At 42.3% G+C, this 16,058-nt stretch overlaps 2 protein-coding genes across 2 annotated transcripts; one reads left to right on the top strand and one right to left on the bottom strand.

The window, feature by feature from the left end:
- nt5dc3 (5'-nucleotidase domain containing 3) lies at positions 1-7,214 on the bottom strand. The gene is made up of 14 exons (XM_083667256.1): positions 6,844-7,214; positions 6,190-6,374; positions 5,577-5,651; positions 5,295-5,350; positions 5,042-5,132; positions 4,687-4,824; positions 3,615-3,675; positions 3,224-3,326; positions 2,702-2,803; positions 2,495-2,576; positions 2,317-2,403; positions 2,061-2,201; positions 1,755-1,819; positions 1-1,562 (listed from the first exon to the last, which is right to left on the bottom strand). Exons 1-14 carry the CDS (start codon positions 7,142-7,144, stop codon positions 1,304-1,306), a joined length of 1,746 nt encoding a protein of 581 aa, XP_083523382.1. The 5' UTR covers positions 7,145-7,214; the 3' UTR covers positions 1-1,303.
- A 2,167-nt stretch (positions 7,215-9,381) lies between these two features.
- On the top strand, positions 9,382-15,697 carry LOC310802361 (endoplasmin-like). The gene is made up of 18 exons (XM_083666667.1): positions 9,382-9,503; positions 10,305-10,407; positions 10,832-10,973; positions 11,137-11,253; positions 11,370-11,701; positions 11,837-11,948; positions 12,054-12,173; positions 12,269-12,385; positions 12,528-12,665; positions 12,774-12,851; positions 12,968-13,033; positions 13,140-13,409; positions 13,834-14,079; positions 14,240-14,376; positions 14,485-14,563; positions 14,752-14,907; positions 15,060-15,152; positions 15,432-15,697. The coding sequence occupies exons 1-18, from the start codon at positions 9,455-9,457 to the stop codon at positions 15,453-15,455; spliced, it is 2,379 nt and encodes a 792-aa protein (XP_083522793.1). The 5' UTR covers positions 9,382-9,454; the 3' UTR covers positions 15,456-15,697.
- Positions 15,698-16,058: the final 361 nt, after the last annotated feature.

The raw sequence follows: 16,058 nt of genomic DNA, 5'->3' as shown, positions 1-16,058 counted from the left end.
TTATTTCAATGACACATTTAAGAACAGGAACAAGAAACAATGCCATTTTTTTTTTAATAATTCAAATGAAAATACACTCCAAGAGGAAAACGTAAAGTAAAAATTCAGACCAATAAACATTTACGTAAACTCTGAGATAAAAGCTCTCTTTGTGAGAAAAATTCCAGCAAGATCGCATGTGCCCTTTTCAGCCATAAAATACTCTAAAAGCTTTTTAGAACATTCTTGCCCCATGGGCGCTCATACTGTAGACTGTACTCATTTCAATACATTCAGTGCGAAAGTGTCAATATGATTTCAACACTTATGAATACAAATCAAATGTACGTACGGTAGGTTAAAAGCAGAAAACATTTGTTTTTATGAAAACAAAACAAAAACAATAAATAACCAAGTAACTAGCAAATATAGTAAAATCTCTGTTGCTATATCAAACAGTTGACAGTGATTAATACATTAAATGTGTAAGTATAGCATGACCCTCTTCTTTAAAAAAAAAAAAGGAAGATTCTCATAAACTGTTTCTGAATTACCATCAAGAAGGCTGGTACAACTCCCCTGGGGGGATCTCCACTATTACAAGTAACTATATTATTAAATTATCACAAAGATATCTACAAAGCCGTTCAAGTTGACAAAAGCTTAAGGCAATTGAAAGTTTGTGCTGAAAATGGCAAAGTCATATTTCAGGCTGTACAACTGCATACCAACATCTCTGCAGTAGAGGTCCTGTCCTAGGTCATATCAGGAGCATTCCCTCCTCTGTGCATAGGTACAAAGACCACCCACCTCATTCTCAAAGTTCCCTTTTCACCTACAGTCCCTTATTTACAGATACATTTAAAAAGGACCATCTCCATATAAAGTGCAGGATTCTGATTCTGCTCCACACACATAACTTAAGTGCATCCTGCATTTACATAAGTGCATGACTAACATGAAGAAGTTGTACGCATCTATCACTCACACACACACATTTTTTTTATGTTTGGTATAATACTACCACTCTACTTATACTTAAAACTTATAAACAGATTAAATTCACATAAGTAGTAGTGAGATATTAGACCGTAGCAACATTACTGTTAAAGTTAATGGAGAATAAGTCAGCATGTGAGATGGAGTTAGTCTAGGTGCAGCATGCACCTATTGAATGCCCTTTTTTACATCAGGCTTCAGTTATACAGTATATTTATATCATAATACAGTTGTAAAGAGCTGTCCTGAGTAAGCCAAGTCCATAACTCATCTCTCAAGAGTCCAGAGCAGGTCTGGCATGTCCCAGTGAAACCTGTCCTACTCCCTACTCTGTGGTCCTATGGGACTGGAAGGGGATGTTCATGGCACCTGCGCTGGTCTGCTCTGGCCAGAAGGGAGCCTCGTGCTGCAGAGGGGTGCGGCGAGGGAAGAAGGTATGCTGGAGGTCGTAGTTGAGCATGCAGCTGATAGAGGGCATGTAGATGTCAGCAAAACGTGAGAGACGGCGGGAGAAGTAGGTGGGGTTGTGGTACGTCCGGAAGAGACTACCAAACTGGGCGTTGAAGATGTCCTTCGTCTGTGATCTGCCATAACAAACAACAACAACAACATTTTAGACATTCTTATTATCTTGTTATCATTATTAGCAGATCTTGAGATTCTTTCAAAGGCTATTCTCCAATGAAGATAATGGTGAAACCAGACAGATTATCCCTCACAGACCTAACTGGTGCACAGTACAAAAGTGAGCAATATGAAAAACAGTGGGGAACTACCTCATGGTCTCTCTTTCTTTGATCCATTCCTGGACAACAGCTTGAGATGCTGGGTCCCTGTGTACCTGTAAGGGAGAGATCACATGAGTCCCACACACACACGAGTCGCACACACACACACGAGTCCCACACACACGAGTCCCACACACGAGTCCCACACACACACGAGTCCCACACACACACGAGTCCCACACACACGAGTCCCACACACACACGAGTCCCACACACACACGAGTCCCACACACACGAGTCCCACACACACACACACACACACACACACACACACACACACCACTGCCTACTGACCTGCATGTATTCTATCAGCCCTGTCAGGCCCTGCAGCCAGGTCATCATGTGAACATACTGCTCCTTGTTCATGATCTTGATCTCCTTCCTCAGCTCAGGGATGATGGCTCCTGTCCTCCAGCCATGTTTGAGGGTAAGGTCCTTCAGGGAGGGGGGAGATCAGATTAGTATCTTATTTGAGATGGTAGGAATATTCTCTGTCAACCACCTTCAGAGAGCCTCTTTGCATGTGTAACTGTGTGTAGTTGGTACTTACAGCCAGGTCACTGTAGATGTGATCTCCAAAGTATAGCACTTTCGACCCACTCCAGCCAGTGAGTCTCAGGAACTCATACAAGTTTCCCTGAAACAGATAGAAAGATCCAGGTGGAATACAGAGTTGGGAATTCAATAGTAAGTGGAGGCATACTGTACCTCTGGTATTGACCAAGTACCTGTTTATAGATGTTTCCTTTCTCCAACTTGTGAATCCTGTCCCACAGCAAGACTCCTTTGTCTGTCAATCGTCTGAAGGGCCTAGGATAGACAAGGGATGACAAACACAAACAAACCTACTGTAAAGATCTACTTAAGAATAATGCCAATGGAGGGCAAATAGACAAGCAGGCTTGTTCACGTTTTTTTGTAGTTCACACTCTTACTTTCTCCTGTCGTTGAAGAAGCCAGGTTTGTCGGCCTGCACGATAACAATATCAAACAGGTCCCTCCAGTCCTTCCCAACAATGTAGTTCATCCCCCGGTCCCTGAGAATCCACACAGCACAAGGAAAATTAAACGCACCGCACAATTGGCCAGCAGAGAAGCCTTTATCAACAGTATCTGCAAACTCATCATGAAGGTACTAAATCAACCGTTTGTTCTATTTTTAGTCAAAGTCATGTTTCATGCGGTTGCCATTTCATCACTGAGGGGACTGAATGTAACTAACAATGGAACCAGGGAAACAGGATGGATGGTCTTTGATTTAGACCAGTTGCTTTTGGTCAAGTGTCCACATGAATCAAAGAACTGTTGGGGTTATAGAACTGATTAAGAGCTCCTTAGAACATGTAAATGGGACAAACAATGGTCTGACTCCATAAAGACTTCTGTCCTCAGTTTGATGGTTTCCAAAGCACACAATATGCTATTGCCTACACACTTGAACAAAGGGTCACACTCACACAAAGTCAAATGGGCTGTTGGTGATGAGGAACATCTTCTTTCCATTCTCAGAGAGCTTCCTCAGCACAGCATGGCTCTGCTCACCATAGCAAATATACTTCCCTGAAGAGAGAGACAGAAACAGAGAGAGCAAGGGGGGGGGGGGGCTTTATATTTTGTGTCAAAATATAAAGCAAACAGAGGTCCACTGTCCACAACAGCTACATATCTTGCCACAGAGAACACATTCTTTTTAAGAACTAGGATAATACTTTTTTTTTTTTGTATTTCCCTTGAAGATAAGAGAGCACTATGGCAATGACCCTGAAGTGCCCCTCATCACACACACAAAGACTTGTTCACACAAAGCAACACAAATCAGAGAACACAGTGCTCTATATTTGTCATTACCAATATCAGCCTCTACAGCTCGATACATTAGCCCCTTCACATGGACATCTCCTATGGCTTGCTGTGAAAATAGAGACAAAGATACATTAGACTCAGCCCTAAGGAGGGACACATTTGACACAACTATAATGTTTTGTTTCATATCAAAAATGCTGGTTTGCAAAAGTACAGTGAACCAATTGTTACCAACAAATGAACCAATGTCCCTAGTGTGAATCACTGAATACAAATAAAAGATCACCGTGAGGGTTGCTACATAAATGAGACATAAAGAATGTTTCCAACATATCTTAAATAGCCTTGTGCATGCCAGTGCTAAATGACTAAAGTAATGTACCATGACAACTGTTCCCCCATGACAGGCAATGTTAATGGGCTGAAAGGCCCTTGAGTGGATGACTCATGGAAAGTTAAGAGTGACAGGGTCAATCATCCTGTGGTAAATCGGGATAGACTGACTGAGGGGACTGGGGTGTCCTTGACACTGTGAGAGAGTGAAACTTGAGAGGTTGTTTAGAGAGATACAGTATAGAACCCATTCAACACTGTGAAGGGAGGATTTTTATGACAGTAATCTGTCAGAAGTGCAACAGAGTGACAGTGAGCAGGCAAGACCTCCCTGACAAAAAATTAAACACAGAAAGGAGAGCACTTCACTTTCTTCTCCCTCTGATGAAGCAGAGCCACCAGACACAGATGGTGCTGGCAGTGGCAGGCACACATCTCTAAATTTAGACTACCGTTTCACAGCTAAAATGAAGACTACACTCCTCACGGAACTAGAGTCACAACAAGGCATTACACAAACACATTTTGGGCCGGTTTCACAGACAAGGCTTAAGCCTAGTCCTAGACTAAAAAGCATCCTCAGTGGCAATTTGCCATTGCAAGTGTGAATTAGTCCAGGACTAGGCTTAAGCCTTCTGTGAAACCGGCCCTTAGGCTAATTCCCACATTATTGCAAACAGTGGATACATACAAAAGCCTGAGACCCATACAGCTGAAAGGTCAGGTGAGTATTGTGAGTTTTCTCCTGTCTATGGTTCCAGTGGGATATCATTTTTCACTTCACCTTGACATCTTTGTAGAGATGGACAGGCTCATAGTCAATGTTGTGCTTCATGAAGTAGTCATTGACAGAGGACAGGAGGCTCATCTCTGGTAGGGAGAAGATGTCCATGAACTGTTTCATAGTGCTGCCATGGGAACTCTGGACAGGAGATCAAGAGAGGAAATTTCAGTCAATTTGGACAAGACAAAAATACATTCTAATGAAGCAACATACAGTATCACATTGGGTATGGATTTAAACCGAAACATAAGTGTATCCCTAATGTGAGTCCTTGTCTATACTGGGCTGTTTCCCATGGTTAGGCTCCATAGACCTTGTGTGATAGGAGATGAAGAGGGCTGGAGATGGCCCTTACCTTGCCATAGAAGTCACTCATGAGATCTAGAGGGACATGGGAGCCCTCGTACATGGCGATGACTTCCTTGTCTGGCACTGGGTAAAGACCCCTACAGGGGGAAATGAGAGCATGTTTGTGCAACCATTCTTTTATAAACTAGGAAATACATTCTCTAATACATATATCACTCCATGCAAACATATATGCATGCACAATGCATTATTCATTCCAAAATGTGTCAATATTGAGTGCACACATTAAAGACAGATACCTGTATACTGTTCCCAACTGGATGTAGTGAAAGGCATCTATCTTCATCAGTAAAGCCTGGAACAGATTATTGATGAAGACAATATTGTGTAGGCTATCATTTAAAAATGCAAATCAGTTTATAGGCAGTGTGTTCAGCTCCAGTAAGTTCTTTGAGGTTTTGAATGGTAAAACATGTAATTTGTAATGATACAGTTGAGATTCAATTACAAGTTACTGTAATATGCGTGCACATTGACAGACAAATAGAGAAGGGGATCAAAGTTTGTAAAAATGTACTCACCTTCTGGACATCATAGTGCAGTCCCCTGACTACAAAATTAGGGATGTACTCATAGTGTCGCAGGCCCTCAGGGTACTAGGGTGAAAGAAAACATCTAGTTATCATTAGGAAATCTTTGAGAGGACCACAATTGAGATGTGTCTCATAACAAATACTGAAGTGTCTAAAAATAATGTTGACACTACAAGGCAGTGTCATTGTTATTCATGGTGGTCTTTCAACACAGGTAGTTTAATCTGGGGATTACAGTGACATTAATAGAGGTCCAATTTTGGTTCAATCCTCATCTTTTCTTTCTGAGATGTTCTCATGACGTCAAGTTAAGTTAAGTTAGAATGATTTTGATTTAATTATAACATAAAGAAGTTCTCTGTTCTGGTCTGTTCTCATGACCATCATTTGTCATTTGTAGAAGACTCTGCATGAGAAAAATGGTGTGTGGAGTCAAATGGACAGAATAATTTATTGAGATTATGAACAAAGTCATGTGCTGTTGTGCTTCATCAAGTCCTGTCCAACAGAGTAACAGAATATCACAGATCTCTGTTAACAAGAGATGTGGAGCTGAGTGGTCTTTCATGTGACAGGGCAGAAACAGAGCAGAGGAACACACCCTGTGCTCCTGGATGAGGATGTCCCTTGCAATGTTGAATATCAGGGTGTGGAGGTGGCTGGAGTAGAACGCCAGGGTGTAGTCATAGTCAAACCCATAGATCTCAATATCCTGGAGACTCATCTCATTGTTGGCAAAGATGGTGTCTGGGTTCACAGAGTTCTTTGATATTACCGGAATCAAGGCTGAGAAGGGGAAAAAAAGAGGAATACATGTTTGCTTTGTTTTTGTTTATCAACAAATTGAACTATGAGTTGAGAAACATGTTACCATGCTGCAAATGATAGGCAGTGGAGGGTGATGACCATTACTGATTTAGGCATGGGCCAGCCAACCTGTGTAGCTAAACTGATTGCATTTAAATGTCAAAGGGATAGCCTATTATATACATTTGCATGTTTCTAAACTGTAAATCTGTATATTAGGCTTATTTGCTGATAACCACTGGTGAAGAACTTAACCTATTTCCAGAGATCACGTCTGCAACACAACAACAGTCTAGGCCTATGTTAATTGTTTATGCAGTGTCAACAATTCAGGATCCATTTCAACGAACAGTTATTGTGACAATCCTGACAATTACAAGACATCAGGTGTCGTGGACTGATGTTTCCCAACTGAAGGTATGTCAGTGATGCAATGTTCATATCCTACCTTCTGTTTGCTTTTTGGTTTCTTTGTACATAGACCACAACCAGTTGGTCATGTCTTGGCCATCTGCAGAACTGGTGCACATAGTTGCCGCGCAGTTGTTGGCACCGGGTTGTATCAACACTTGCCCGACTCTATGGGAAACCACACTGAAATTCCGCTCCCATAACCGAGCTCTCCGCGGCGTTTGTTTGCTGAAGTACGTTATGCCCTGCGTGTGGACAGCATTACAGCAAATGAACAACTTCTGTAGAGAATCCTTGTTCTTTAAAATACTCGAAAAGGACACTGACAAGGGCGTCATGGCTATGGTCGTCCCCTTTGGGTTGTGAATACCCCTCGTGTAGGTTGTGCATACGATGCGGCTGCTGCAATTCCTCTAAACAGAAACCGTGCCCCCAACCTGACTGTACAGCGAACGTCACTTCCTTGATCCAGTCAAACTCAGAGCCAATCGGCTTTTTAGATTAGTCACCAAAGCAAGTTGACGCAATTTACTGAAAATTATATTGCAATTTATTCTGAATTTAATTAAACATTTTCGTTATGTCCCTAATATCTATCTATCTATCTATCTATCTATCTATCTATATCTATATCTATATCTATCTATATCTATCTATATCTATATCTATCTATATCTATATAGATAGATAGATAGATAGATAGATAGATAGATAGATAGATAGAGTATATATATATATATATATATATATATATATATATATATATATATATATATATATATATAGAGAGAGAGAGAGAGAGAGAGAGAGAGAGAGAGAGAGAGAGAGAGAGAGAGATATCTATCTATCTACACATATATATATAGTCTGTAATATGTTCAGTATTCTCTCTCTCTCTCTCTCTCTCTCTCTCTCTCTCTCTCTCTCTCTCTCTCTCTCTCTCTCTATACTGAACATATTACAGACTATATATATATATGTTTTCATAGATTGGTAAAACTGTCTGACATGATCACAGTCCAGGGCCGCCTGGCAATTGCCACAGTCAATTAGATTAGAATGCGTTTGTAACCGCTCATACAAGTGAATTTTATATTTGGCCGAACTGATGCTATTGATGCACAGCCCCTCCAAATAAGAAGGGTCTGACCTATTGGGCTCCAAAAAGCGATATCACGCCCTGCCATGCTGTAACTGGAATAGGTGCTGTCTGTTTCAGCACCATACATCCATCAACACTGAAACTTGGAGTAGCCTATGCCAAGCCTTGGTCTTAAACTGTATTCAGATAAAAGGTAGGCTGGTAGGCTTTTCAATCAAAATTATTGAAATAATGACTAAAATCTACATTTATGAAATAATGCTTTGATGACAAATAATGATAGAAGTCTGAAATTCATATTCAACAATAGGACTTTGCATAAAGCTCATTCTTAGTTTACTAGGTTTAATCGTTTGCAGTTGTTGATGGAAAAGCTCCCTTAAAAGGAAAAGCTCCCTTACTAGCATTTCACATAATCAGGAAAAGCTCCAGTACCCTAAGGAAATCACATACACATTTTGTCACCACTTTTTCACCCGTGGCGCCACCTTTGGATCACACCAAAACGCGGGAAATTATATAGCTTAAATATTTGTTTAAATATGCTGCTCTCATTGAATGCGCAGAATCACACCAGATTTGCATGTGGAAATTAAACCTGTAATGTAATGGGGAGTATTTGAGTGTTATTGGTGAGTGACCTAGTATGCAGTGTGGCTGTAATGCATCATGGCCTTACTTTGGACTACCCCCCTACACACACACACACACACACACACACACACACACACACACACACACACTCCCATGCTCTCTCTCTCTACACACAGACACACACACACACACACACACACACACACACACACACACACACACACACACACACACACACACACACACATACACACCTTTAATAAATCAGCCATTTCCCAAGACCCCATATGGAGGGCTGATATCTTACATGCGGATTTGAAGTTATATAATGATAAATCTGTCACAATATTCTATCCACGCCATCCAGACAATGCCACCAATTTATTTTTTTAAATCTACTCTTCTGACCACCACCTTTTGTTCACCCTTGAAGATACATATAGTACCAAATAATCTTTATATAGCTATTATACCTGTTCATCACATGTATAGTACTCTATTACATTACCTAGCCTGTTGTCTCACTTGTATGCTGATAGTGCATGCTTGACAGTCTCCTATGGATATCAAACATGCACTAAAGCATGTACTTCTGTAACGTCAAACAAACATGTTATGTCAACAGATTGATTTATAAGAGACACATCTATGTACAAATTGAGCAACGGGAAATCATTGTAGAATCATCTAATCCGTCTAGCCAATGGTTACAAGCCACGATTTTCATGTATCAAGTTGTACATGGAAGACTTCGATTGGGAGATATGTCCTGTAGTCTCGCTGCAATTGGCTGGCGTTTGTGCGTGGTGTGTGGTCATTGGTTGATTTCACGGGTTTAATAAAGGGGGAGCTTTCAGTGGGAGAACGGGCTTGTCATTCTTTCTTGTGAAGTAGTGCGTGCGCTTTACCTCTGGCTTTTGTCTGAGGAGCTGAAGGCTGTCTTTTTCTCAAAATGAAGCGAATTTGGGTTATAGGTATTCTTTGTGCACTTTTAGCATTTGGTGAGTATCCTGCATTGCCAATATGTTAGTTACGCATGGTATACTGTAGCTTTAACTTGATTCACTGGCTGCTTCATTCATGATTGCTAGATAGCTAGCTAGCTAGCTAGCGAACTGCCAAGCTTGCACCAGAGAGCAGAATTGGCTAGCTATATTAGAGATATCTATGTAAATTTACTCTGAAGTTTACTCGAGTTTTTTCAAGTTTCCGTATAGAAAACGCCTTATCGTTTCTGTGTACGTAAACCTGTTGGCCATAGGTTAACCAATTGGCAAACACCTTTAGCCATCTCCAGGATTGGCCATCATCATCATCCACCTCACAGCTAGTTAGCAACCCCAGCCCCCACACCCTTGCTAGGTAGCACACTTTTAACCAATTGCATCCTGTAGCCTTATAATTTGCAGTGTTAGCTGTTCACACTTTAGAATGATAGTTAATGCATCTTCCTATAGCTAGCTAGTTTGGGATCAGCTATTCTCATGTTTGTTTTTTTATCCCAGGAATACTTAAATCTGGAGTCAATGTAGGTTACATTTTCTGATTGCCTGATTCAATTCATCCTGTGCCTCTTCAATCTTAGTAGTTAGAAGTTGGTTCTATAGATAGATAGGTACTATTGATTCCTGAGGGGAAATTAAGGTGTTACAGCAGCTCACAACACAAAAAAAAAAAAATGACAGTAGAATAATGGAATAAAATAGACATCTGACATCTTTACCGTCATTAGAGATGATCTATTTTATTTGATGGATGCTTTGACTTTGTTAGTTCCTAACCCTTTTGTTCTTTCTTCTCAGCTTCTGTTAGAGCAGAAGATGAAGTTGACATCGACGGGACTGTGGAAGATGACTTGGGTAAAAGTAGGGATGGCTCCAAAACAGATGACGAGGTGGTGCAGAGGTAGGTTAAGGCCTCAGATAACCGATGTGTTGCTCTTGCTGTAACATGCATGGCTTTCGTTTACACGGTAGGCTTATTTCTGTCATGGAGATCATGTACAACAATCTTAGATCACATATTGACAATGGAAGCACACTACGACAGGTCAACATGACATGACCCTGGAACTACCCCGTAACAGGTGTATGCATCCTTCACTCTCGAGTTCTGCATAACTTTTACCAATGCTGACTTTGCAAGATTATGCAAAACAGCAATTTTGTACACATTTTTTGGGCTGGAAATGAAACATGTTCTTGTCGTGTACATTCCAAGTGGCCAACAGGAAAAGAGTTGAACAGAGGTTACTGACCCAAGAGGACGTTGGAGACACACCAGCCTTTTGAATGTCACTGATTTCCCACTTGCCTGTCTCTGTCCACAGGGAGGAGGAGGCTATCCAGCTGGATGGTCTGAATGCAGCTCAGATCAAGGAGATCCGGGAGAAGTCTGAGAAACATGTCTTCCAGGCTGAGGTTAACCGCATGATGAAGCTGATCATCAACTCTCTCTACAAGAACAAGGAGGTGAGTGGTGGAGAACAACCCTAACCCAGAATCCGACTTATCTGAATCCCCCTCCATGTAAAATGGTGTCTTGTGAATAGAATAGCAGCCAATTGAATACAGCAGCCAGACAGGGTGAGTGAACCTAACCAATCTCTGTACTGTTTTTCTTTTTTGTGTGTAGATCTTCTTGAGGGAGCTGATCTCCAATGCCTCAGATGCCCTAGACAAGATCCGACTGATGTCTCTGACCAATGATGATGCACTGGATGCCAATGAGGAGATGACCATCAAAATCAAGGTGTGTAGGAGGAGAGGACTACCATTTCAGACATATGACTACTCTATTCTTTATTGGACATAGTAGCATTATGATGAGCGCGTCCATAGAGTTCACTCATTGTGTTTTATCCCCAGTCGGACAAAGAGAAGAACATGCTCCACATCACTGACTCGGGCATCGGTATGACCAAAGAGGACCTGATAAAGAACCTGGGCACCATCGCCAAATCTGGCACCAGCGAGTTCCTCAGCAAGATGTCAGAGATGCAAACAGAGGGCCAGTCCACCTCTGAGCTCATTGGCCAGTTTGGTGTGGGCTTCTACTCTGCCTTCCTAGTGGCTGACAAGGTCATCGTGGCATCCAAGCACAACAACGGCACCCAGCACATCTGGGAGTCCGACTCCAATGAGTTTTCTGTCATCGAGGACCCTCGTGGGGACACCCTGGGCAGGGGAACCACCGTCACGTAAGCCTCTGTCTTTAGCTGACAAAGTTGAAATCTTACTTATGATTTCAGTGATGCTGTATAGAAATGCAAGCTGATTTCCATCTAGTGTCATTCTTGACAAGCCGGTAATTGGTTGATTTTTGAATTTTACAGGCTGGTCATGAAAGAAGAAGCCTCTGACTATCTGGAGTTGGAAACCATCAAGAACCTTGTGAAAAAGTACTCTCAGTTCATCAACTTCCCCATCTATGTCTGGGCTAGCAAGGTGGGTACTTTGGCCAATTGACTTGGGTGTGTTTCAGAAAGAACAAAAGGTGTAGCGTTTCAGAGGTGAGCTGTAGAATTGAAGAATTCTCCTCTCCCTTTCTAGACTGAGACTGTTGAGGAGCCAATTGATGAAGAGGCAGAGGATGCTGATAAAGAAGCCACTGAAGATGATGTTGAGGTTGAGGAAGAGGAGGAAGACAAGGACAAGCCAAAAACCAAGAAGGTAGATACAAATTCTAAGTAATTTGTTGACTTTACATTTTGAGAAGCATGTGTGTTTTTGCCTTTTTAAATAACAAAGCAACTTGTTTCTTTCAGGTTGAGAAGACTGTCTGGGACTGGGAGCTGATGAATGACATCAAGCCCATCTGGCAGAGACCAGCCAAAGAAATAGAAGAGGACGAATACAAGGCTTTCTACAAGACCTTCTCCAAGGTCTACAACCTGATTGTTATCTCACTTACCTTATTTACAAGTAACAGTTCCTCATAATGTGTGTGCCATGCTGGACTCATTCAGGCTGAGCCTGTATGAATGTGTTTCTGGACCAGTTTGTGACTGTGGTTGCCACCTACAGGACAGTGACGAGCCTCTCTCCCACATCCACTTCACTGCTGAGGGCGAGGTCACCTTCAAGTCCATCCTCTTCGTGCCTGCTGCTGCCCCCCGTGGCATGTTTGACGAGTATGGCACAAAGAAGAACGACTTCATCAAGGTACCCCCAGTCAGGCAAAATGTATCCATTAGAATAGTAATGGAGTTATTAAGTCTTTGTTTTGCTATTGCTATTCTTTTTTTGAAATTGTCCATCTCCCTCTTGTAGCTGTTTGTCAGGAGAGTGTTCATCACAGATGACTTCAACGACATGATGCCCAAATATCTGAACTTTGTCAAGGGAGTGGTAAGTAACGCCTACAATACATGGCTCTGCTTTTAAGAATTGTAAGAGGGTTCTGTGGATCCTCTGCTATTAGTTTCTATGTGTTACGACTGTGATCAATGGGAATGTTTCTGCAGGTGGACTCTGATGACCTGCCCCTGAATGTGTCCAGAGAGAACCTGCAGCAACACAAACTACTCAAGGTGAGCCTCACACTACATTTAAGTACCGTTCATTTTATCATAACTCTGTGAGGGCTGTAAAAGAAGAGAAATAAACACTGTTGCTCACCTATCTACCTTTGTCCAGGTCATCCGCAAGAAGCTGGTGCGCAAGACCCTGGACATGATCAAGAAGATCGCTGAGGAGCAGTACAACGAGAAGTTCTGGAAGGAGTTTGGCACCAACATCAAGCTTGGTGTGATCGAGGACCACTCCAACAGGACACGTCTGGCCAAGCTGCTGCGCTTCCAGACCTCCAACAGTGACACAGTGCTGGCCAGCCTGGAGCAGTATGTGGAACGCATGAAGGAGAAGCAGGACAAGATCTTCTTCATGGCCGGCACCAGCAGGAAGGAGGTGGGCATGAGTCTCTTTTCTGAAGATGTTCTGGTATATTGGCTTGCATTTAGAATGGTATTGGAGTCTGCTTTTTATAGTCTTTGCCCACTATCTGCAATTTTGTTCTAACCGTTTTATACAATACATTGTACCTTCTCTCGGCTCAATTTCAATAACTATATGTTTAGACAGTGCTGATCTCTTTCCCAGACATTTGCAGTCAAATGCTTGGAAGGTCTAGTGACAGCAACATGTCCAAACTTAGCCTTCATTTACCCAATAGAAAGACCGGGAGAAACTCCCAGTAAGGCCAGGTGGAGTTGTTACTCCTGGATTACTATATGAGCAATAGCCTGGTGAAGGTGGGGTGAAGTTGGAATGCCAAAAGTCATGGAATCATCTTCTTAAACGTATTCCTTTGTGTAATGGCCTTTTCCCCCAGGCGGAGGCCTCACCGTTTGTGGAGAGGCTGCTGAAGAAGGGCTATGAGGTGATCTACCTAACGGAGCCTGTGGATGAGTACTGCATCCAGGCCCTGCCCGAGTTTGACGGCAAGCGCTTCCAGAATGTGGCCAAGGAGGGCATTAAGTTTGACGAGAGCGACAAGGCCAAGGAGAATAGGGAGGCCCTGGAGAAGGAGTACGAGCCCCTCACCACCTGGATGAAGGACAACTCCCTGAAAGACAAGGTATTACAATGATCTGCAAAATGCTCCATGTCTGAATAAAAATGCAAAAGCATATATTGCGAATCACTATCTATGTATCTAAGGTTGGATGAGAATTTCAGGGTAATGTTGTTGTTTTGCTGATGTGTCAACTTCTTGTTGTTCTTGTTATTTTTTCTAGATTGAGAAGGCCATCCTGTCTCAGAGGCTAACCAAGTCTCCCTGCGCCCTTGTTGCCAGCCAGTACGGCTGGTCAGGAAACATGGAGAGGATAATGAAGGCACAAGCCTATCAGACAGGAAAAGACATCTCCACAAAGTGAGTGATCATGCTCTTCTGCTTTCAACAGTACAATCATTTGTTATGCCACCATCAAGGCCAGTTGTTCCTAATATAATTCCCGTATGTCCTCATTTCTGTCTCCAGTTATTATGCAAGCCAGAAGAAAACATTAGAAATCAACCCAAAGCACCCTCTCATCAAGGAGATGCTGAAGCGTGTTTCCGTAAGTATCTGCTGCAAATAACCTAGTGAAATTGCTTGTTGTAATACTCCACCTAGTTAATTCTTGAGCGGTGCTATTGAGGACCAAGCCAGCAGGATTGCTTTCTTTAAGCAATGGGCCTCCTGTTGTGTCTGTTGCGTAATGTGCAGATGATGCTAACGTACACCTGTGTGTTTCTCTGCCCTCAGGGTGATGCTGAGGACCAGACAGCCTCAGACCTGGCAATGGTGCTGTTTGAGACGGCCACTCTGCGCTCAGGGTTCCAGCTGGCTGACACCAAGGCCTACGGAGACAGGATAGAGCGCATGCTCCGGCTCAGTATGAATGTGGACCTCAACGAACAGGCAAGTGACACCCTGTATATACGCCACTCACCATATGCAGAATATTTAGCATTGCAGAAGCGTATAGTAAATAGATTTGCTTGTTAGTCTTGCAATACATTGTTGAAGAGGAGTGTACATTTGCTAACCTCATGTTACCCTATCTTGTTCAGGTGGAGGATGAGCCAGAAGAGGAGCCTGAAGAGCCAGCTGAGGAGGAAGAAGCTGAGGAGGAGGAAATTGTAGATGAGGAAGATGAGGAAACGGTGAGGATGATGCATTCCACATTTTCAGGAGATGGGGCTTTACTTGAAATGATTAACCCTAACCCAATTTTAAAGAGGAACTCCAGCTACAGTTACTTCCTGTCTTTTTGATAAAAAAGTAAAAAGTGCCTTGAACTGGGGGGGTGGTTTCTGAAACTTAGTCGTAATTGATTTATTTGTGCATTAATTATCTTCAGAAAGTGGTCAACAAATGCTTGGTTGTTATTTTCAAAAGGCCATTCATCTTTTTAAAACATTGCTCCTCTTCTCCTGTTTCAGGCAACAGATAAAGATGAATTATGAGGCACTGTATGAGGGGAGGTGATGGGCCTTACTGTACCTGGAGCTGAGCCACAGCCAACACCACCATGGCCTCACTCTGGGGGGGAGGGTCCCTGGGTTGGGGTTTTTTAAGGCTTGTGTTGTATTTTTGTTTTTTACATTCCTCATGATTGTAAATTTGTTAATATTTAACTGACCTGTCTATGGAGAGATGTGATGATCCTGTCTCTTGAACCAAAAAATAAATAATTCCTGAAAACGGGGTTGCTGTGTGTTTGTGCTTTTGTGTGATGTTCTAATAAACTGCCACGAGCAAGTTGCAACACGACACACATTATCGGTACCTGAAAGCATGAAGGACTTTATTAGGAACACCTGTACACCTCATTGTGGCGGTAGTGTAATGGTGTGGGGAATGTTTTCTTGGCACACTTTGGGCCCGTTAATACCAATCAATCATCACTTGAATGCTACAGCCTATTTGAGTGTTGTTGCTGACCATGTGCATCCCTTCATGGCCACAATTTACCCATCTTCTAATGACTACCGTCTAATTACCTATTCCAGCATGATAATACACCATGTCACAAAGTGAAAGTCGTCTCAAACTGGTTTCATGAACAT

This window comes from Argentina silus, assembly GCF_951799395.1.
Source record: "Argentina silus genome assembly, chromosome: 3".
Classification (NCBI taxonomy): Eukaryota; Metazoa; Chordata; class Actinopteri; order Argentiniformes; family Argentinidae; genus Argentina; species Argentina silus.
The sequence above is the reverse complement of the archived record's forward strand: the minus strand, read 5'-3'. Positions and strand labels throughout refer to the sequence as shown.